Here is a 19,663-nt window from a genome sequence, read left to right on the forward strand (position 1 = left end):
TTTCTAAATTCTTCTTTTTCTGCCTCTTAACTTTACTAGAGGCATGATGAGCCACATAATTTGAGAGGCCAGTGCAAATGAAAATGTGGAGTCAGACTTCCAAGTCCAAAGGAAATAGTTGGCTTAGGAATTTGAGGAACTCAAAACTTAATAAGTATTTAATTATAAGAAAACATAGATCTTGTTCTCAAGTGGATATGACCTTGGAGAGTTGTTGGAAACAACTGTCAGAGAGTTTTCTGCCATTTTCCTAAATCATACTAAACTTATTTTATTATCTACAAAACAAACTTCAGTATTTTTCCATGCTTCACCTCCTGCTTTGTTTCTTCTGGTCTAAATATCACAGCCTATGCAAATGAATAAGCAAGGTTAAAATCATCTACTAAGAAACAGGTAGCCTCTATAGTTTTGCTATTGATTGTACCCATTTATGACAGACCAGGATAAATACCTCTTATGTAAATATTTTTCAATACAAAAACATACATTTTAAGAATTATAATTTACTTTTTAAGAATATAATTACATTTATAACACAGTAAAAATGAACACAAATTAAATAAATATATTGCTAGAAAATATGTTTTAAAACTAGCCATCTTTAAATCTAATCTAACTCAACTGACAAGTTTAAGAAGTATAATAAAATAAGCCTAATATAATGGAAGTAAAAATTTAGACTGTGATTTTATTCTTTTTAAAAAAGGTCATTTCCAAGGAATGCTTATCACATAATAGGACTGCTAGCAAATATAAAATTGAGTACTAAATAGTTCAATATGCTTTTAAGTAAGCATTAAAAACTGAAAATGTATTCTGTGTTGATGTAGTGTGAAAGAAAAGGGTTATGCTGATATACTAATACTCATTTAATTCATTTTATACAATACCTACACAATACCAAGTTGTCTGAATTAAAAAAAAATCAAAAAGCATATGGGTTCTGAGCATTTGGATATTTACAAATGTTACTGATATTCCATAAAAAAAGTCATAGATTACAGTCACGAATGTAATTTTTTAAATTAAATATATTATTCCATGTCTAAATAGACCACTGTAATAGTTATAGCATTTATTTTTATGAGGTCAAAAAGGATGTACATTTTTTCATAATTCAAGGTCAATGAATTTACCTGTCTTTTATATTCTATTTCTTCTTAACATAAGGGTAGCTGAATACTATTAAGTACAAGAATGAATTCACAACATTTAGTTCACCCTCAGTATTTTTGGGATATTCTAGTACAAACTTTTTCCAAAAGTAAGAAGCATATTAGAGAAAAAAAATAAACCTAAGTTTCTGTCTTTATTAAGTTTATTTTTTCTTCCTTTCTTTTCCCTGGGAAGTCATTATAATGCTTAGAAATCTATTTCTCAGAATTGATTCTAAACTTTATGAACCTATTTGCTTAAAGAAAACACATTCTAAGAAATGTGACAATTGTTGAACGGTAACATCTCATCTGTCTTCTTTTCTTTTGGTTTCTTTACAAAATGATTGTTCAAATGAAGGCTACGGACAAACTGTACATCATTATTAATCCATTCATCATGTGAACATTAGAATGCAATATATTTTTTCTAAGCAATAATATAATTATTTGCTAAATCCTTCTTTATTTGAATTTTAAGATTGTAATAATAGTGCTAACTTAATTGCTTTCTGTAATCATCACTAAATAAGCCTATTTAGTTAGTCAGCTTTTAGTCACTAGCTTGAGTGCTATGATTCTCTTTGACTATTAATTTTAGTAATTAAAAAAATTAGAATTAATTCTCTGAAGTTATCTTTGGACAAATATCTTCTGAAATGAATGGCTCACCTTACGCTCCAGGAAATGTTATAAAATGGCAATTGTCCCACTATAACAATAACTTAGCAATGAAATCTTAGGCCAAATTAACTTGGTTTATCTGAAGACAGTGTTTGAAAGTTCCTTGGATCTGGTCAAACAACTGATAGAAATCTTGAGTTATGTCTCTGTGACTGTTCCTGGTGGATCTTCCTAAGGTAAGATTATGTTAGACTTTCTATTAGTAGGTTACAGTCAATAATGATAATTTACACTAATACTTCTAGAAGTATCTTCTCATGTATGGCTATTCAAATCTGGTTTATTTCTCATGATCTTGTTCACAGATGCTCCCAACCAGTTATCATCTGAGAAAACTGAGATCACTGAAGAATCATGGTTTAATTTCCTTTGGTACATATATTTTTCCTCGCTATTATATCTTACTTCAACTGGCTCGGGAAATGCTTTATATCACCTTGGCATAAAATCTAAGAGAAGCAATAGATAACATTTAAAAATATTGTATGTTTTATTCAAGGACAGGACATAATGTTTACAACATGCTGCTAAAATTGGAGAACAGGGTGCAAAAACATTTCTATACCATGGCTCTATATTTTTAAAGATGCACACATTATACAATGTGTTATATATTGAGTACATAATGTGCCAAGTATTATGTGCTATAAGGACATTTAAGACATTAATAAAACTTTTCTGTGGAAATTGAAATCCTAAGCTACTTTTGTATATTTTCTATTTTTTTTAGCCTACAAATATGAATATTATTTCTAACTAGGAACAAAATGTTGTTTTGAAGGATATTCATTCTAGTTTGAAAGTCAAAATTAGCAGGAAATTTAGTCTCTAAGTAAATTTGAAATGTACATGACATGTTACAAATATATGCTCTAGTGTGGCTTTATCCTGGTGGAATTGGTTTAAATTGTATTTTAACAGAGCATTTACTTTTACCCACTTTTGATTTTTTTAATCATAAAAGCAAAGAAAAAAAGTAATTGCAGAAATTACAGATGATGAATAAAAACAACAAACTAAAAATTACCTCAATCTCACCAGCAGATACTATAAACATTTTGAGAGATATGCTTCTGGAAACATAATAAAAAAGCAATTTTGTTATTATGGTTCCTTGGTACCTTGCTTGTTCTATAATTGATAACAAAAAAAATAGGAGATACTGATTACTTCTTCACTGTCTATTAGCTAAACTAATTTTACTTAATTGATTGCATAAAGAATTACTTGATTACCAAAATATTATATTTAGCAGTATAAAATTTCTCAGCTGATTTATTAAACATAATTTATTTTATGGGCTTTCTACGATTTTTATTTATTGTACTCATCATAATAGTCTAACTCCATATTTGTCTGCCTATTTCAACAGTATTAGGTGAGTATGTCTGAATACTAAGAGAATCCTGCATTATTTGATTAAATAATTTCCTTTTCACTTTCTTTTACTAGAAACTTTTATAATTCATAAAAAATCTGTAAAAGCAACTTTAAGTCATGTCATTATAGCATGTTAGTTCTATAATATTTTGGCTTTAATTTTTACTGTATAATCTACTTTGCACCTACTGAAATGGAGAATATTTTAGAATTCTTCAGGTTCTACAGAAGTTCATGCTTATTTACATTGGAAACTTCCGATTTTATAGCTGATTGATTTCTCCATGTTTCCAAAAATTTAATGAATGAATTTCACTAGAAACCTACATTCTTCATAAGCAACATTTAAAAGAGCTTTTTTTAAAAAAAAAATCATACCTTAAATCATAAATTTCTAAAGCAATTTTAACCATAACAGTTATCTCTAGAAAAGGACAATTGAATTTGAAATATAATTTATTTCAATAGTACTAAGCATAAAATATTTCAAGTCTATATTTAGAGTGATCTCCTGGGAAGTGCCACTGGTGAGTGAAAAACTTCCACAATTGTATGAATGATGTATTCAAAGAAAAAGTAATAACAGACAATCAATAAAGTAACTTAGCCTTTTAGTGTTTCTTACTTATCTTTAGGAACACTGTTTTCATAATACATTTCTTATCCATCTTGCTTTTTGCTCAAATTCATAATAAGTAAAAGAAATGAATAAGAGCTCTGAACACACAGAACATTTCAATCTCCAAATTCTCTGATCGTCTCATAATTTAAAGAGCTTTGCCCACTTAACTTATGTACCATATGTTAGCTAGTAATATGTTGAACAGATTGTAATTCTAATGAGTATTTTATAGCTAAACAGAAAACAACTGTTAGTCAGACAACATAGAGAAAAGATGCTTGCGTAGAAAGCTTGCTGCTCCTACCTCTGCTTTGAAGAGAATGTTGCCATGTGGCCTCTACTCTAATGACAGCTGTTTGGATTACCACTGGATCCAACTGGATCCACCAACTGGATCACCTGCCACCAAAACTAAGATCTAGTGAATAGGTTATGGGGTGACCTAAACTGAAAGATTTGCCCAACAGGACAAGGGTAAGTAATGGATTCACTAGATTCTCTTTCTAGGGAAGTTGAATATACAACATATAGAGAGTATAGAGTTAGTGAAAGAGATGAAAGAAAGAGAGAAGAAAGGAAGAAAGGGAGGGAGGAAGGGAGAAAAGAAGAGAGGAAAGGAAGGAAGAGAAGAAACTCAGAACAATGGAGGAAGTGGGGGATGTTTAGAAGCAGCTCTTCATAACAACACAACAAATGAAAGCATCTGACCAACATGCTGTGGTCTCTTAGATTTAGAGATATTTGTTTATATAACAGAAACTCCTTTTTCACAGAAACTAATAAGGAAATATCAAGTTTAAAATGTTTCTTCTAAATCTTTCTTGGATTTTATTACACTTTTTACCTAGGCAATTGTTATAATGCCATCTCTCAACAACTGAAGAGAATTTGATCAATTCGGTCAACACTCATCAAGAATGTTGCATTACTTTAAGAGTCTTTGCAGTATCAATAAGGAAATGCTTAAAGTGAATAAATTAATAACTGTGCTTGGTTTCAAGATGCACTGTTAATCTGCATGAGAGCAATTTTTATAGCATCGTAGCATTTTATATTTGCATATAAGCAATGAATAATTATTTACTGAAATAGACCAGTGCCATCTACTTTTCAACCACTCACAGTATTGTTCAGTTGCCTTATCCATGTAGCCATCTAAATATGCAATAAAAGCTGTACTGTTCTTCGTAATTGTCATAAGTTTAAACTTTTCATAATTCAAATGGGCTTCCATTTATTTTTAATTCCAATTTTGATATTTTTCTTTTTCCTTTTTTTTTTTTTTTGAGATGAAGTCTTGCTCTGTGGCCCAGGCTGGAGTGCAATGGTGTGATCTCGGCTCATTGCAACCTCTGTCTTCCAGGTTCAAATGATTCTCCTGCCTCAGTCTCCCAAGAAGCTGGGGTTATAAGCACCTGCCAACATGCTGGGCTAATTTTTTAAATATTTTTAGTAGAGATGGGGTTTCACCATGTTGGTCAGGCTGGTCTCAAACTCCTGACCTCAGGTATTCCACCTGTCTTGGCCTCCCAAAGTGCTGGGCTTACAGGCATGAGCCACAGTGCCCGGCTCCAATTTTGATATTTTTCTAAAGACTCATTGCCATGTGCCAATACCCTCTGCCTGTTTTTAGTTGTTTCTGTCAGAAATCTATGCTCATGCTTTACATTTTACATGTAATTTCTTTTAGATTTTTGCTGAAAATAATTTATAAACTTTCTTTTTCTTTCCTTCACATAGACTTTCAGTAAAACAAAACAGAAACGACAAAAGCCAACAAGACTTCTGTTTTCTATATTTATATTTTGAACTTCCCTTATTCCTTGAGCAGCTTCTATCCTAGACAGGTGGATAGCGCCAGTCACTGACAGGCAGTGATTGACAGAACTCCACAAATCAAGTGACTGCTGTGTGAAGGCAGAGGTAAAAGCCTCCCTTTACAGTTCTCTGCTCTCAGGCACCAAGCAGCGACTCTGAACTGAGTATTTACTTTATGTTAACAAGTTCCAGCCCCCCAGAAATTTCCTCATATCTTTTTAAGTAGCTTCCCAAATGGCAGCCTGATCAGAGCAATCTAATATGGCTTAAGTGCCAGTGGTTGACATTTTGCATTCTTTTATTGCTTTCCATTTTTATCTACATAAAAATTGGTGATAACTAATATCCAGTTGATCTTTTCATTCTGGTAATAAAATGATAATACAAAGATCTTATCATCTACTCCAGACATCCATCAAAGTACATTTTTCAGTAACACACTATGCGAAGTGTTTCTTTCCTATACCCAAGTCCAAAGTGAGGTCAAGTACTTGTCCTTAGATGTCCCTTCTATCCAATACTTGGGCACTGGACTGCAAATAGAAATTGAACTTCAGCCTTTGATAATTTGTTCACACTAATGTTATCTATAATTCTGTTGCCTTTGCCTCTTAAATAAACCATTTTCTGTGAGAAGCCAAAGTAGTTGGAAGGTCTGCTTAAATATTTTTTTTATCCCCAAAGAGTTTTAATCTTGTAAGAAGACAAGGGAAAAGATAATGGACGAAACAACACAAGAAATGAAGTAAGAAGAGTGAATCTTAGTAGAAAGAAAGGAAGTGCAGATGGGTGGGAGAAGAGACAAATGTAATAAGGCATAAAGAAAACCAAATAATTCAAACAAAACAAGCCCCAGAGATCATAAGCTTATTGAATCTATTTTCATATGGATGTGGAAGTGTCCCTGAGGCTGGGTGTGGTGGCTCATGCCTGTAATCCCAGCACTTTGTGGGGCCAAGGCTGGTGGATCACCAGAGGTCAAGAGTTCAAGACCAGCCTGGCCAACATAGCAAAGCCCCATCTCTACAAAAAATACAAAGATTAGCCGGGCATGGTGGTGCATGCCTGTAGTTCCAGCTACTCGGGAGGCTGAGGTAGGAGAATTGCTTGAACCTGGGAAGCAGAGGTTGCAGTGAGCTGAGATTGCGCCACTGCACTCCAGCCTAGATCACAGAGCCCATCTCCATCTCAATAAACAAACAAACAAACAAAGGAAGTGTTCCTAAGCCTTCCAGTGGACAAGAAGGTCATTCTACAATTATACCATTGATTTAGAAAAACAAAAAGAATAGAAAACAATAACAAAACCAAGAAACACAAAAGCCTCCCTGGATCCACTGCATATTTAAAGTAGTTACTAATATGACAGCTAGGACTTACCTATAGCTGATAGGAGCAAGTTTAGTTTTCAAAATGTCAATGGATTTAAACCTCAAAAGATTATAGCACTGTCAATTTTTAAGGTTACCAGAGAAGAGAGAAAGAAAAAAAAAAGCACTACTTAATCACGCAGTACGTCACAAAAAAAGCCAAATTTTCACAAAAGATTAAGTAGAAACACATAGCCTAATGAGTCTGGATGTATTGTTTGGAAATATTGGGCACCAAACTTGAAATTGAGACCTTTACTATAACTCTGAGATTGACATTAGGCTACGTGCTTTGGCAGATATAAAGAATGCGGAATGAGACTAATGTCCTGTTCAAAACCTATTAATAATGCACTTGAGAAAATTTCACAAGCAACAGAAAATTCTTTCTGCATTGGTTATCATTTTTAAATGACTTTTAATACTATGGACCAGGCTAGAAACTGTAAAACACTCATCTTCTTATACAAATAATTCACATGCTGGTCACAAAAGCACCTTGTTCAATGATTTAAGGTTTCAGCAATAATTTGTTAATATTTAGTTTTTGTTAGTACAGATTTTTTGATGATTTTTTAAATAGTCTACAATTTGTGTTCCTTCATTAATTCGGTAGTTTTTCCTTTTTATATTAAAAGAATGTGACTTTGTAGTCCCTTTCCATCTACCTTTATTAAAGTATCCATCACTGTCTAAGAAAGAAATTATCCGCATTAAATGATGGTGTCTCTTTTAGCAACTTCCATATGAAATTATCGAATCATGATGGAGGAGGCAAGGGTAATCTGACTGTCCTTTTATTCCTATCCTTTACAGAAGAGAGTGGTGAGCCGTGGATAATTCATTTCTGTGCTGACCTTGCAGCCCATGAATTTGGAAACACTGAACTTAATCTAATCCCAAATTGCAAATAAACATACTTTAGCAATGATATAAGCTAATGAGCATCAATAAACTGAGATTAGTCTGGGATTGTGTACAGTCACACTTTGTTTGTAATCTGAAAGATCAGAACACACATTTGGCACTGAAATGGCCTTTATTCACAGAGATAGTTTTTTAGAGAAAGTACCCTATCTATAACTGAAAATAAGCTTTTTTATTTTTAAATGAAAAGAGGCTCTTTTCTTACATTTAAAAATGCTTGACAGCTTTTCCCCCCCAGGGGAAAATGGTACAATAAGGAATCTGACAGAGATAATGCTTGGAATTCCGATCGGCCCTTTCTCAGAGGAAATTTTAACACTGGGCTGTGCCCTACCCTGTCCATGGAAGACTGTAACTGCATCTAAACTACTGGCACAGGAGTGGCTGAAAAAGAAACATACCTGCCATCTCTTACAGTCCTGCAGGTTTGAATACATGTAGCCGGAGCCTCTGCTCTTTTCACCTACTGCCCATTCTTCACTAGCAAAGATTGGGTAGTCTGACACTGTATATATTTTCCATATAAAGTATAGATGCTGTAAACTTGGTGGTGGGGTGGGGAATGCAAAAATGACTACAGGAAGTAACAGTACAATTTTAAGTAAATGTAGCAAAGTGTTTCTGGGGAAGTTTCCATTCAAACTTAATAACTTAGAGTTTAATATTAGTTTTAATATAAGATAATCTTTTATGTTTTACTTTGTATATTACTTGTGATGATTTTCTTAAAAGATATCAATTGAGGTATTTCACATTAATTTCACAATACAGTTGATATCATAGGTATGGTACAATTTTTAGAGATAGTGGTGTTATCAGCTGTAATTTAATAAATGCACATTAATTTTCTTAGTTTCAGACAACTCTATGGCTCACAGAGGACACATGGAATAAATCAGTCTTTCATTAAACTGCAAGATATACTGAGATACAGATATTGTTAATTTAGTTTTTATTGAGTACAAAATGCACTTCAAGTAGAAATTGCTGCTCATTTAATCACTGTGAGTTAGGTTTGCATTATCTGGTATGTAAATTTCTCCTTTTCCTCAAAGGTGAGTCTTTTTTATGGAACTTTGGTTTCTCACTACACCTGCCCCCTATTCCCCAAATAAAACAGAGACAAAGGAAATGAAAATGTTACCTGTTCATGTAATGTTTCTTCCAGTGACTGCTGTCAAGTTAAGGCATGTGCAGTCCTGCCCGATGTGTACACTGGAAGTTCACCGTGATTAATTTAATTCAAGTACCACATACTCTTTAAAAAGGGAAAACAATTCACTAAGCAGCAAAAACCTTTGTCCTCAAAGCTATTATTCTGTGGAATATCCAGAGGAAAAATAAGACTATCCTCACTACTAGAGTCTCATGATATAAGCCAAATGGCAAATGAGTCTAACAGCAGTAATTATACTATAAACATACATTTAAAAACTCACTGTTATAGCCACAGAATACAGAATCACATGTTATTTGAATAATTTTCATTAATTGTATAGTTTACATAGATACATTTTATAAATTTGAAAATTCATGCTTTGCTGCATGCTTCATATAAATAAAATAAAAGGAGTACCTAAGATAGAGGTCTAGAAAGGAATATTGTCCCCACATGGATTTCCTAAGATACAGGAGGGATCAAGAAAACCTACAGCTGCTGTGAGGCACAGATCTGGCTTTGGCAGAGAATATTTTGTGAGTTGCCATTTTCCTGCACCTATGCCCCAGATCTGAAAGCAAACTAGACCTGGTATTAGATGTGCAAAATGTGTATTCCTTTTAGGAATGCACGGAAGTAACAGAGTTAGAGAAGAGATGACACATATTTGAAAAATTCCACTTCTGTGAGAGCTTTGACAGGCTATTTTTAGGACCTATTTTGTTTGAGATGTTTTTAAATGCCTGACATATTGGTTATAATTTATTAACTTATTTTTTAATAAGTCATGATTCTGTTACATTTTTATTGGTGTGATTGAACAAACTCATTTTAATGCTATTTTTAAAAGAATATTAAATATACATGGATACAATTATGAGTTGTAAGAGGCACAGTGTTTGAAAGTGTATGTATTTTTATTAGGAAAATGGTTTTGCTTTTGCAAGTTTAAGACCTCTGTATGTTCCTCAGAGGATGCCTTCTTGCCACTTGAAAACACTGCCAATGCTTTGGGGAGTAGATTGCATCAACTCACATTCAGCATTGTTCCAAGAAAATAAAAAAAAGTTCTTTAGTGTGACAAGAGGAGATTAGAAGTTTGTTAGAACCATTTTGTTTAAATTGCTAATGACTTTGTGTTGTGATCATTGGAGGTTTCCTAATGTGATCAGCAAAACCTGGAAAAGAAAAACCTGAGCATTTATGTAAAGAAATAAATAAGTTTACTCTTAAGATAATGCTACAACTCAAAATAAAATCACAGTCCTTATATCCTTTCAGATCTGTTGTCCAAATTCAAAGAAAACTCAGTCCATACATCTTTCCAGACTCATCGGTTTGCATGCATGTCACAAATTTGAAGGGTTTTGGTTATTTTTGCAGAGATATGATTAGGATGTAAAAATTCATCATATAAACATTCTTAAAGATCAAGGAAGAACATTTTAGACAAGTAATTTTCTATGTCTATGTAAAACTTTTTAGATGGATTTAATAGTAACACTTGAAGTCAGAGGAATTAACCATTTTTGGTATTTGAGTTAAAAGAAAAAGACAGAAGAAAATAAGATCCACAATATTTTCTCCTATTTGGTTATGAAGAGAACAACTGGAGTCCACAAATGCCACTTGCAGTATCTAAAGGTCTGTAAGGTACTGGCACATTCTGTTACAAAATGCTTGTCACCTCTTTTTCCACATAGAGGTAGGAACTGCAGTGGGAAAGTCTTCAGCTGTAGAAATTTAAAAATGAATTTTTACAACCCAGATGATGGACTGGTACACTTCAAAAGTGACTTCATGACTTTTATAAACACATTTCTCTTGCTCTCTCTCTCTCTTTTTATCTTGACTAGCTTACATCATAATGGAGGAATAACATTTTAAAAATTTTGAATAGGCACTTACTGGAATTACAGTTAATCCTGATACAATCTAGATGGGGAAGAATAGATGAAAAATGAAAATTCATCCTTCAAGGTAATAGCTGCAGACATCCAATAAAATTACAGTCCACCCTTCCGGGGACAGACACATGCAAATCTGGCCACTCCATATCATTATTCTTTACATACTTTTAAAGCCCAGATGTATTGTTATAAAAGTTTAACATTAGAAACAATAGAAGGTTTTAAAAATGGCCAATTCAAACAAAGCTACATGGTGACAAATCTAAGTGAAGTAAAGAGTTGTTAAATGTCAAAGATGTTTGGCTTAGACTGGCTGCAACTCTCTCCCCATCTGTGAAAGAACATATCATTATTTTCAGCAAAATGTAAAAGTGCTCCGTCACAATGGGGTACAGTGCAAGTTCAGCTAGACGCAGACATCTTGGACCTCCAAAATCTAATATCCCACAAAGGCCAACAGAATCCTTCAGAATTGCTGCGGTCAAATGGAAAGCAAGTTAAAATTATTCTTCTCTTATCCTAATGGTTTTTGGTTTGTTTTTAAATTTTATTTGCTTGGGCATAAAAAGATAATTGCCAGATGTTGGCTGGATTCCATACCTTGTGTTAATTGGAGGAGGAAAGAAACAACTGTATGTTTCCTTTAGAAACTCTGGTGGCTAAGGAGTAGTCGTTATTCAAAGCACACAAGCCTATGCCTCTCTGAGGAGCTAACGATGTCATCTCTATGTAATAAGTGTCATGCTTCCCTTGATTTTCCCTTTCTGGATTTTCCCATTCTAACACTTGCTTTATATAAAAGTAGTTGCCATAAGAACAGAATGCCTAGCATGGGTAACACAAACTGTAATTATAGTGGTTATTCTTAAAAGACTATGCAGGATGTTTCATGTTTATTATATATATATTTGTTGGTTTTGGTTTTATTATTTAATGCCTTTGAGGAACATAAAAAATAGAAACCTAGATTCTGTTTCCATATAGCTGAGTTTGTCATGTGTCGTCAACCGCATCAGAAAAGTGGTTGCAAGCAGCCAAGGACCAGCACCTACACAACTCTTTCTACAGAATGCTTTGCTGTTGGAAAATTCTCAGGAGTGTTTGCACTTTGACTAATAGCAGCTTTACTGCTTGCAATTAGGTCATTTGTTTTGATTAGCTTGTAGTAACCTGTCATTGTCACTAGAGGGTACTCTAACAGAACAGTAAATGAGAGTGCTCTGCGTTATTAAAGTAGTATTTTTTAACCTTATTGTTTAACTTGTCACTAATATTAATTAAATATAATTATATGCAATAAGCTACCAATGGGATAATTTTATATTTTATGAGTTATCATTCTGCCCAGCACAATTTGAAAATGTAGGTGGGGTTTCCACAAATGCCTTACCTCATCACATTTTATTAATCTTTTTTTTGGAGTAAATCTACATAGTTTCGAATTTTATTTTTCTCCCTCTGTTTATTCATTTCTATCTATGTGTGTTTAACACTGTCAAAAATACAGTAAAACCTCATTAATTTTGACTCCTCTTATTTTGAATTAATGATAATACTGAAAATTTGGGCAGAATATTAATGCTTCCTTTGGTATGAGCAACGATCTCTTAAAACTTTTTAAACTCATAAATAAGATTTTGAAAAGCCAAGTTTGGGAAGAAAACTGATTTCCAATACTTTATGTTGGTGGCACAGTTTGCATGAAAAAATGTGCTAATCACAAATAATTCTTATCCAACCATTTAAATCAGCCTAGAGAGCCCTTTCCTTGGTAAGACTTTTCAAACTGTTATGTTTTTGAGTATAATTTAAAAAAAACTGCTTAAACAATTTTAAAAATCTGCAATTCAGACTTTTTCCTAATTCAGCCTGGTTTTCCCCCATAATTCATCCAGATTGGTGAGGTTTTACTGTAATGAGTCTTTCTTAATGCTACAATTAAGCAGGAAAGCATTATCTTTCTGTAGAAGAGCCTGTGTCTCTAGTGTTCTCATGGCTGTTTGCTAAGGGCCGCAGACTTTGGGCATTGAAGGGTTGTGGATAGCTGTTTGATAGCAAAATACCACCACACAGTACTCCAAAACAGAAAAGATGGGGTACCACAAAGGTGACTATTCAAAGGAGAAGCACATGGAGTAGAATAAGAACAACTGTTAATTTAGGTAACTGTTCATCTAGATAGCAAAGTAGAAATTAGATATGTTGTGCAAATCTTTTCTAAGCAAACACGTTTTTATTTATCTGCAAGGATGTCACCTATAACTGATCCAAATGTCATTGAATATAGCAACCGAAGATTCAGCTGGAGGCAACACCAGGCTTTATAATTTGTATTTTCAGTTGACCTCACTGACAGACATGGCTTCTCTTTTAAGAATCCTCAGTGGTAGGAATCACAAAACAGTAAGTTATGTTAAACATAAAAAAAATAAAAAAATAAAAAGATGCCCCCCCAAACCTAAATTACTTCAAATGATGGAAATAAGACCATTAGGTGTTTAACTTTCCATGGCAAACAGGCTACTTGATCAATGTTTGCAGGCAAAATTGAACAAAAAGTAAAAAGTGTTAGTTCAATGGGGGAAGGCATGTTGTTACCTAGATTGACCGTCAGTTTCACACGCCCTGCATCTAGCTCCAGGCGGAGGGTGTCAGCAGAATCTCTAGAAGTGGTTGCCATCAGAATGCCATATGCACGCTGGGATCGGAATCGTAAGGACACATCCTCAGCCTCCGTGTGCATGACTACGGGAAGCTGAATTTTCATAAACATGCTCCCATCATAGCTCAAAACTGTTGCCTCTAGAGATGGAAAATGAATATAATAAGTTCTCGGATGGTTTAGTGCATTAATACTTTAAAAAGGAAAAGGATCATTTATTATCAAAGACTTCTAGAACACAATACAATAATATCAATTCATCTTCTTCAGAAATAAACAAAATTGTAAGCCGTAAAGAGAAGTCACAATAGAGGACTTCTCTTGTGAGATATTTGCTAAAGCCCAGAAACAGAGATACCAGCAGTTTCTTTTTTGTTGTTGTTGTTCCTACAGCACTGTCTACCTATAGCATTAATCATGTTAGATTTGAGTGTTTGATCATGTTGTCCCCCTTCTCAAGAGCAAAGATCACGTTCTTTTGTAAAGCCACATTGTGAGCTTAGTTTGAAACACCAACAACTTTTGTGGGGCTATTTTTTTGTTTGTTTGGTTTGGTTTTCTTTTTTTTTTTCTTCTTCTTTTTTGGTTGTTGTTGTGGCTTGTTTGAGACAAGGTCTAGCTCCATCCCCTAGGCTGGAGTGTAGTGGCAGGATCTCAGCTTACTGCAGCCATGACCTTCTGGGTTACGCTCAAGCAATCTTTCCACCTCAGCCTTCTGAGTAGCTGAAACCATAGGCACACGCCACCATGCCAGGCTAGTTTATTACTAAGACTTTTTTCTAGAGATGAGTCTTCTTTGTTGCCCAAGCTGGTCTCAAACTCCTGGGCTCAAGTGACCCTCTCACCCCAGGTTCCCAAAGTGCTGGGATTACAGGCACGAGCCACTGTGCCCAGCCTCCAGCAACTTTTCAATGCATGTTTATGTATGGTGAGCCCACTGACTAGTTCTGTGGAATTAGTCAACCTTGCCTTGGTTCTGAATTCTTCAACTGCACAAAGAGAGGGTACTGCCAGAAGACTTCTAATGCCTAAAAGCATGTAGTTCTAGGAGAAGTGACTATCATCATTGTTTTCATTATCTCTGCCCTGATAGAATTATTTTTAAAAGAAAAGAAAGAAATATGGCTTAACTATAGGAATTAGGCAAATACTTTATCAAAGTTGATGTTCAAAAGAAAAACTGATATTACCAAACAACAGATAATGCTTATTTAGAGACATTATGTTTAACAAGGTAATCTTTTAAGAAGACTTAAACTGTTACTTTCTTTTAAGGTGAACTTATAGAAGGGGAGTAACTTTAAATATCATGTATAAGCACAACCCTGGTGTCCTGAATACGTTAAGTTGTCACCCAAAGCAATAATGTTGTACCTTTGCTACACTAAATAAGCATGGGGTGGGACTGGAAACTTGTGAGGGTGTTTGTTAGAAAACTACGGTAGATGGCATCAATAGGGAAGTTGCTTAGTACTGTCTTAAACACACAAAGAAGTGAAGAGAAACACTGTTGATGACAGCCTGATGGCTCTAAGAAATACTCCTTAGTGTTAAACACTATTATTATAGTAGTGGAACACTGTGAAACAAGCATGAATCTATTTGCTTTCTCATTGGTTCCAATAACTCAGGATATCACTTAATAAAGAAAAACTACCTGGAATTAAAATGAACCAGGAAATTCTCATTCTTTTGCCTACTCACATGGCATAACAATTAACTTTACTAATACAACAGTGTTCAGCATTAGGAGTATATTCAGAGTTGTGGTTTTGCAAATTTATCTTTCAGAAAGTCAAGTACTGTTTCTGTAAGACTTTAATCATTATTTGTCATCCTCATGGGATTAAGTGAGCCTCCAGAACCTCTCTAAGGACGGAGGGTTACAGGTCTCCCTGCTTAGGTTAGCTCCCTTCTCTTTTCCATCTACCTCTTGACTTACGAGATCTCAGTCAACTCATATGCTCACTCCTCTAATATTTATTAAGGGTTCTGACTTCTCTCCTAAGCTCTAACATCCATTGCCTATTGAAAATTCTCAATTGGAATATGATAGGCACCTCACTAAACTCCTAATTCACTCCCTCTGAAAATGAACAAACTCAAAACATGCTCTTTCTTCAATCTTCTCCATCTCAGTAAATGTGATAATCCCATTGCTCAGACCTAAACTTTTCTGATTTCTCTTACTCTCTCTGCCATGTCCAATAGATCTGCAAGTCTGGAAGTCTTATAGGCTCTAATTCCAATCCATATTCTGAATTGACTGTTGCTCACCTCTGCCACTAATGTGCCTCAGACTCTGCTCTCATCTCTCACCTAGACCACTGTCATAGCTCCCTTAACCGTGTTTCCACTTTTTTTAATCTGTAAAGATCAGTGTGACCCTGGCCCCACCCCATCTCTCTGGCCTCAGCTTTAAGTATCTCCCACTTCTTGTTCAGTGAGCTCCAGATACACCAATTTCATGCTCTCATTGAAGTGTCTGCACTTTTAGATCCTTCTGTTTAAAAATGTTTCAACCCAGATCTTTAAATAGCTGGTTCTTTCAGCATTTAGGCCTCTGCTCAAATGTTACTCCAGAGAGGCCTGCTATCCGTTCCAGTTATTCAATATCTATTCACCATTTCATTTTTTTAATGACCATTTGTTGTTTGTATAATATTATCTGTATTTGCTCTTTAGAATACAAGTATCTTGAGGGCAGAGATCAATCTCTCATATGCATTACTCTATCAGCAGCAAGTGCCCCCAGAATGACGGTCCACATCAGAGCCTCCATAAATATTAATTGAATCAATAATTCCACACACACGTACACACACATATATAGTGAGCTAATTTCAATTTGAATACCAAGCTTAAATGCTTACCAAAGAAATTATGTATTTATTCTGCTATTGCAAGTGAAATCTAATTTCAGTAATGTGCGTGAGCAAAATATTTAATAAAGTCTACTTTGAAGGCCAAAACTGGGCTGTAGAAGACAGGCTAGGGCAGTGCCTATTTATCAAAATAGAGGCCTCATGGTTAGGCAATGCCCTAGGCTGTGATAAAATAAAATATGGTCTTCAAAAATATAGTAGTTCCGTATCATATTTTTTCCAATTAGGTAAGAAGTTTCCCAAATGCGAGTACAATCCCAGCAGTCACAGGCTACTGCAAGTAATCAAACTGCTGTTGTTCAAGATATAATTAAAACCTGAGTGTAAAGTTAGAGTGAATTCTAGAGAGAAAAATGCTTGTGGTATAATTTTAAAGGAACTTTGATCTTTGCTTTTACTTTTCCTAAACTAGCCAATCATGACTCATATCTATAAAGTAACAAATACCTGAATAAAAGTGTAAAAGCCATTATCATGTGTTCAGTTACTTCAGTATCATACAGATAAGAGGATGAAAACAGTGTTCGCTTTCTCCTCTTTATTTAATCTGTACAGTTAGGCTCTATTATTGAATAATCATATTTTAGAAATCATCTTATATTCTTCTATGAAAAGTAGCTTAATTTGATTGAAAACTAAATGGGGGTGCCTCCTTTTAGAAATATAGATGACTGACAATGGATCATAAATATAGTGTGAAATATAATCCAGAGAAGAAAATGTAATCAGAATAATTAGCCTTTAACTTTCTCCAAAAAGCTGCAGGACTGAAATAACACAGTAAAGCAATAAAACTTGAGTGTCCCTGAGTGTCATTTTAAATAATTCTCAGTATGAAAATAACTTGTTGATAAACGACAAATGAAAGCCTAAATGATTCCTCATAATTAGAGCTAATGTTTAATTAGACAAGAAATGGAAAATGCTCAGGGTTGTAGTCTAGAGTTGCCAAATAAATGGTAAACAACATTCTGACATTTGAAGGTTATGCTATTTGGCAGCATCCTTGAACATTAGTAAAATTATTTCGTCATTTAAAACATACAATAATTCTTTAAAAGGCTAATTCCAGTATAATACTTCCCACTGGAGGAGAAAAACAGTTTCAACTTTGTCTTCTATATCTCCTTCTCCCTTATCATTAAGTTTGATAAATTTGCTCTTCTGCATTATTCTTTGTTGCAGTCTAAAGTGTACACCTGTGCTCAGTTCTGCCGAAAGGCAGGCACATATTGTGATCAACGATGAAGATCAGACAGGCAGCCAAATTATATTGCTCTGACAGCTGTCCCTCCATCTGTTAAAATTTTAACGAACAGTATAAAGTAGACCTCTGATTATATCAATGCTCTTATTCTTACATATAACTGAGAATGAATTTTATATAATCAAGTCTCCATAAATTCTCAGTTTTATTAAAAATAAAGCAGAAGGGAAGATGCTAAATTTAACTTTTATTCATTGAATATTATTTCCATACGACTCCTTCTTATAGAATCAATACATGTAAAACAAAATATCATCTTCTTATTTGCCTAAGTTAGCAAGTATTTTGTTCTTTCTTATAAACTCCTTTGCTTCCCTAAGCAGGATAAACATCTCCTATAATACGACTGTAACATAATTTTTCCATGCTGAACTTTCTAAGTCCAAGGACTTGAACATGCTTTTTAATTACTTTGAATACTTATCTTCATAAATTATATATTATTAATTTTTGCTCAATAATAAAAAAAAACTTTAAAAGTGCTCCTTAAAAAAAAAACTTCAGGACTTGTGAACTCTTATTTGATCAACAACAGCCTTATGTGACCAATATGTGTCTGGAGAAGAAACTCAGTCAAAGCCCCTTCTTTTAAATTGGAAACTCAGAGTTTCAGGCATGATGTTGAATTAACTGAACCAGGACATAATAGCTAGGAGCTGGAAAGAAGCCAACTTTTGTGATATTGAGCATGACAACCCTCACACATTTCCCTTGCTCTCAGGAGGCACCCTAACGTGAGCAAGAAAATTAATTCTGAAAAGCAAAGACCTCTCACAATACACTTGGGTAGTCCAGTAATAAGAACCACCCCAAAATGACCATTTTTCCTCAGTATACAGCCAACCTGGAGGCAAAGAAATCAACAGAAACTTCCAGCCTCCTATCAGATAAAAATGTATGCTGAATCCCGATGATGAAGTTTGCTATAAAATTCTCATTTACAAATCTACATATGCTTGCTGCCCCTTTTTCTAATGATAGCAATACATAAATATTTCCTCTCTCTCTTGCTGGCTCTGAAAGGTCTACAATTTCTATTTTTATTTTTGCCATATGTAGTAGCAGAATATTGCCACAGGGTGGTACACCACGCATATTTAACTGAAAGCTTCCGTAATTCATGTGACAGTTGAGTTACACCCTTTTCCAGCTTCACTTAACTAAGAGGCATCAGAATAACTGGCAGCTCTCTGAGTGATAAAATTAAAATAAAACCTGAAATCATGCAAGTCGCTAATCTCATATATGCCTAACCATACTGTACCTTGCAAGCTTTGCTATAATTTTTCATCATTTTGGCAATTTCCAAAAACAAAACTAAACAAACAAACTAAAATGGAGAAGCAAAATGCAAAGAGGAAATGTATAAAGAATATACTCCATACTAACTAAATGATACAGAAATAGCTAAGTTGTATTGACAATTCACAGAAATTGCAGTTAGGTCCTATGATAAGGAGAATGAATGAATATATCTATATCTATGTGATAAAATAGCCATCTATTGACCCATATAATTGCATGACACACAATAATAATAGCATCTGGTAAGCAGTTTAATACATGATTAATATATTACTACTAAATATTTATATTTTTTAATATTAATCATAGAAGTAATAAGTTGATGGACCTCTTTTTTAAGATAAACAACCAAAATCACATTTCAATTTTGGGTTTCACAAAATAACCCCATTTTTCCTAGGAGGTTTTAGGCAAAATGAATTAAACTATTTCAGGAATAAAAAAAGGAAAGCAATAAATATTCATAACTTAAAAATAGATGCCAGATACTTTTAGGCTAAATACGTAATAAAGCAAT

General features: G+C 34.0%; 1 protein-coding gene across 24 annotated transcripts in view; it reads right to left on the reverse strand.

The window, feature by feature from the left end:
* The window catches only part of NRXN1 (neurexin 1), a 1,142,110-nt gene that overhangs the window by 618,619 nt on the left and 503,828 nt on the right, over window positions 1-19,663 (reverse strand). For 18 of the 24 annotated variants that reach the window (XM_021675796.2, XM_064364076.1, XM_064364070.1 and 15 more), the window contains 2 exons: window positions 13,626-13,829; window positions 11,026-11,052 (listed from right to left, as the gene is read on the reverse strand). In XM_021675796.2, the coding sequence (XP_021531471.1) occupies window positions 11,026-11,052; window positions 13,626-13,829 (231 nt within the window). The remainder of the gene's footprint in view (window positions 1-11,025; window positions 11,053-13,625; window positions 13,830-19,663) is intronic. The other 6 variants (XM_021675805.2, XM_021675804.2, XM_064364083.1 and 3 more) reach the window with 1 other exon arrangement.

The sequence above is a fragment of the Aotus nancymaae genome, unplaced genomic scaffold (assembly GCF_030222135.1).
Source record: "Aotus nancymaae isolate 86718 unplaced genomic scaffold, 86718_ANA_hifiasm-v0.15.2.pri h1tg000057l, whole genome shotgun sequence".
In the NCBI taxonomy this organism is placed as follows: domain Eukaryota; kingdom Metazoa; phylum Chordata; class Mammalia; order Primates; family Aotidae; genus Aotus; species Aotus nancymaae.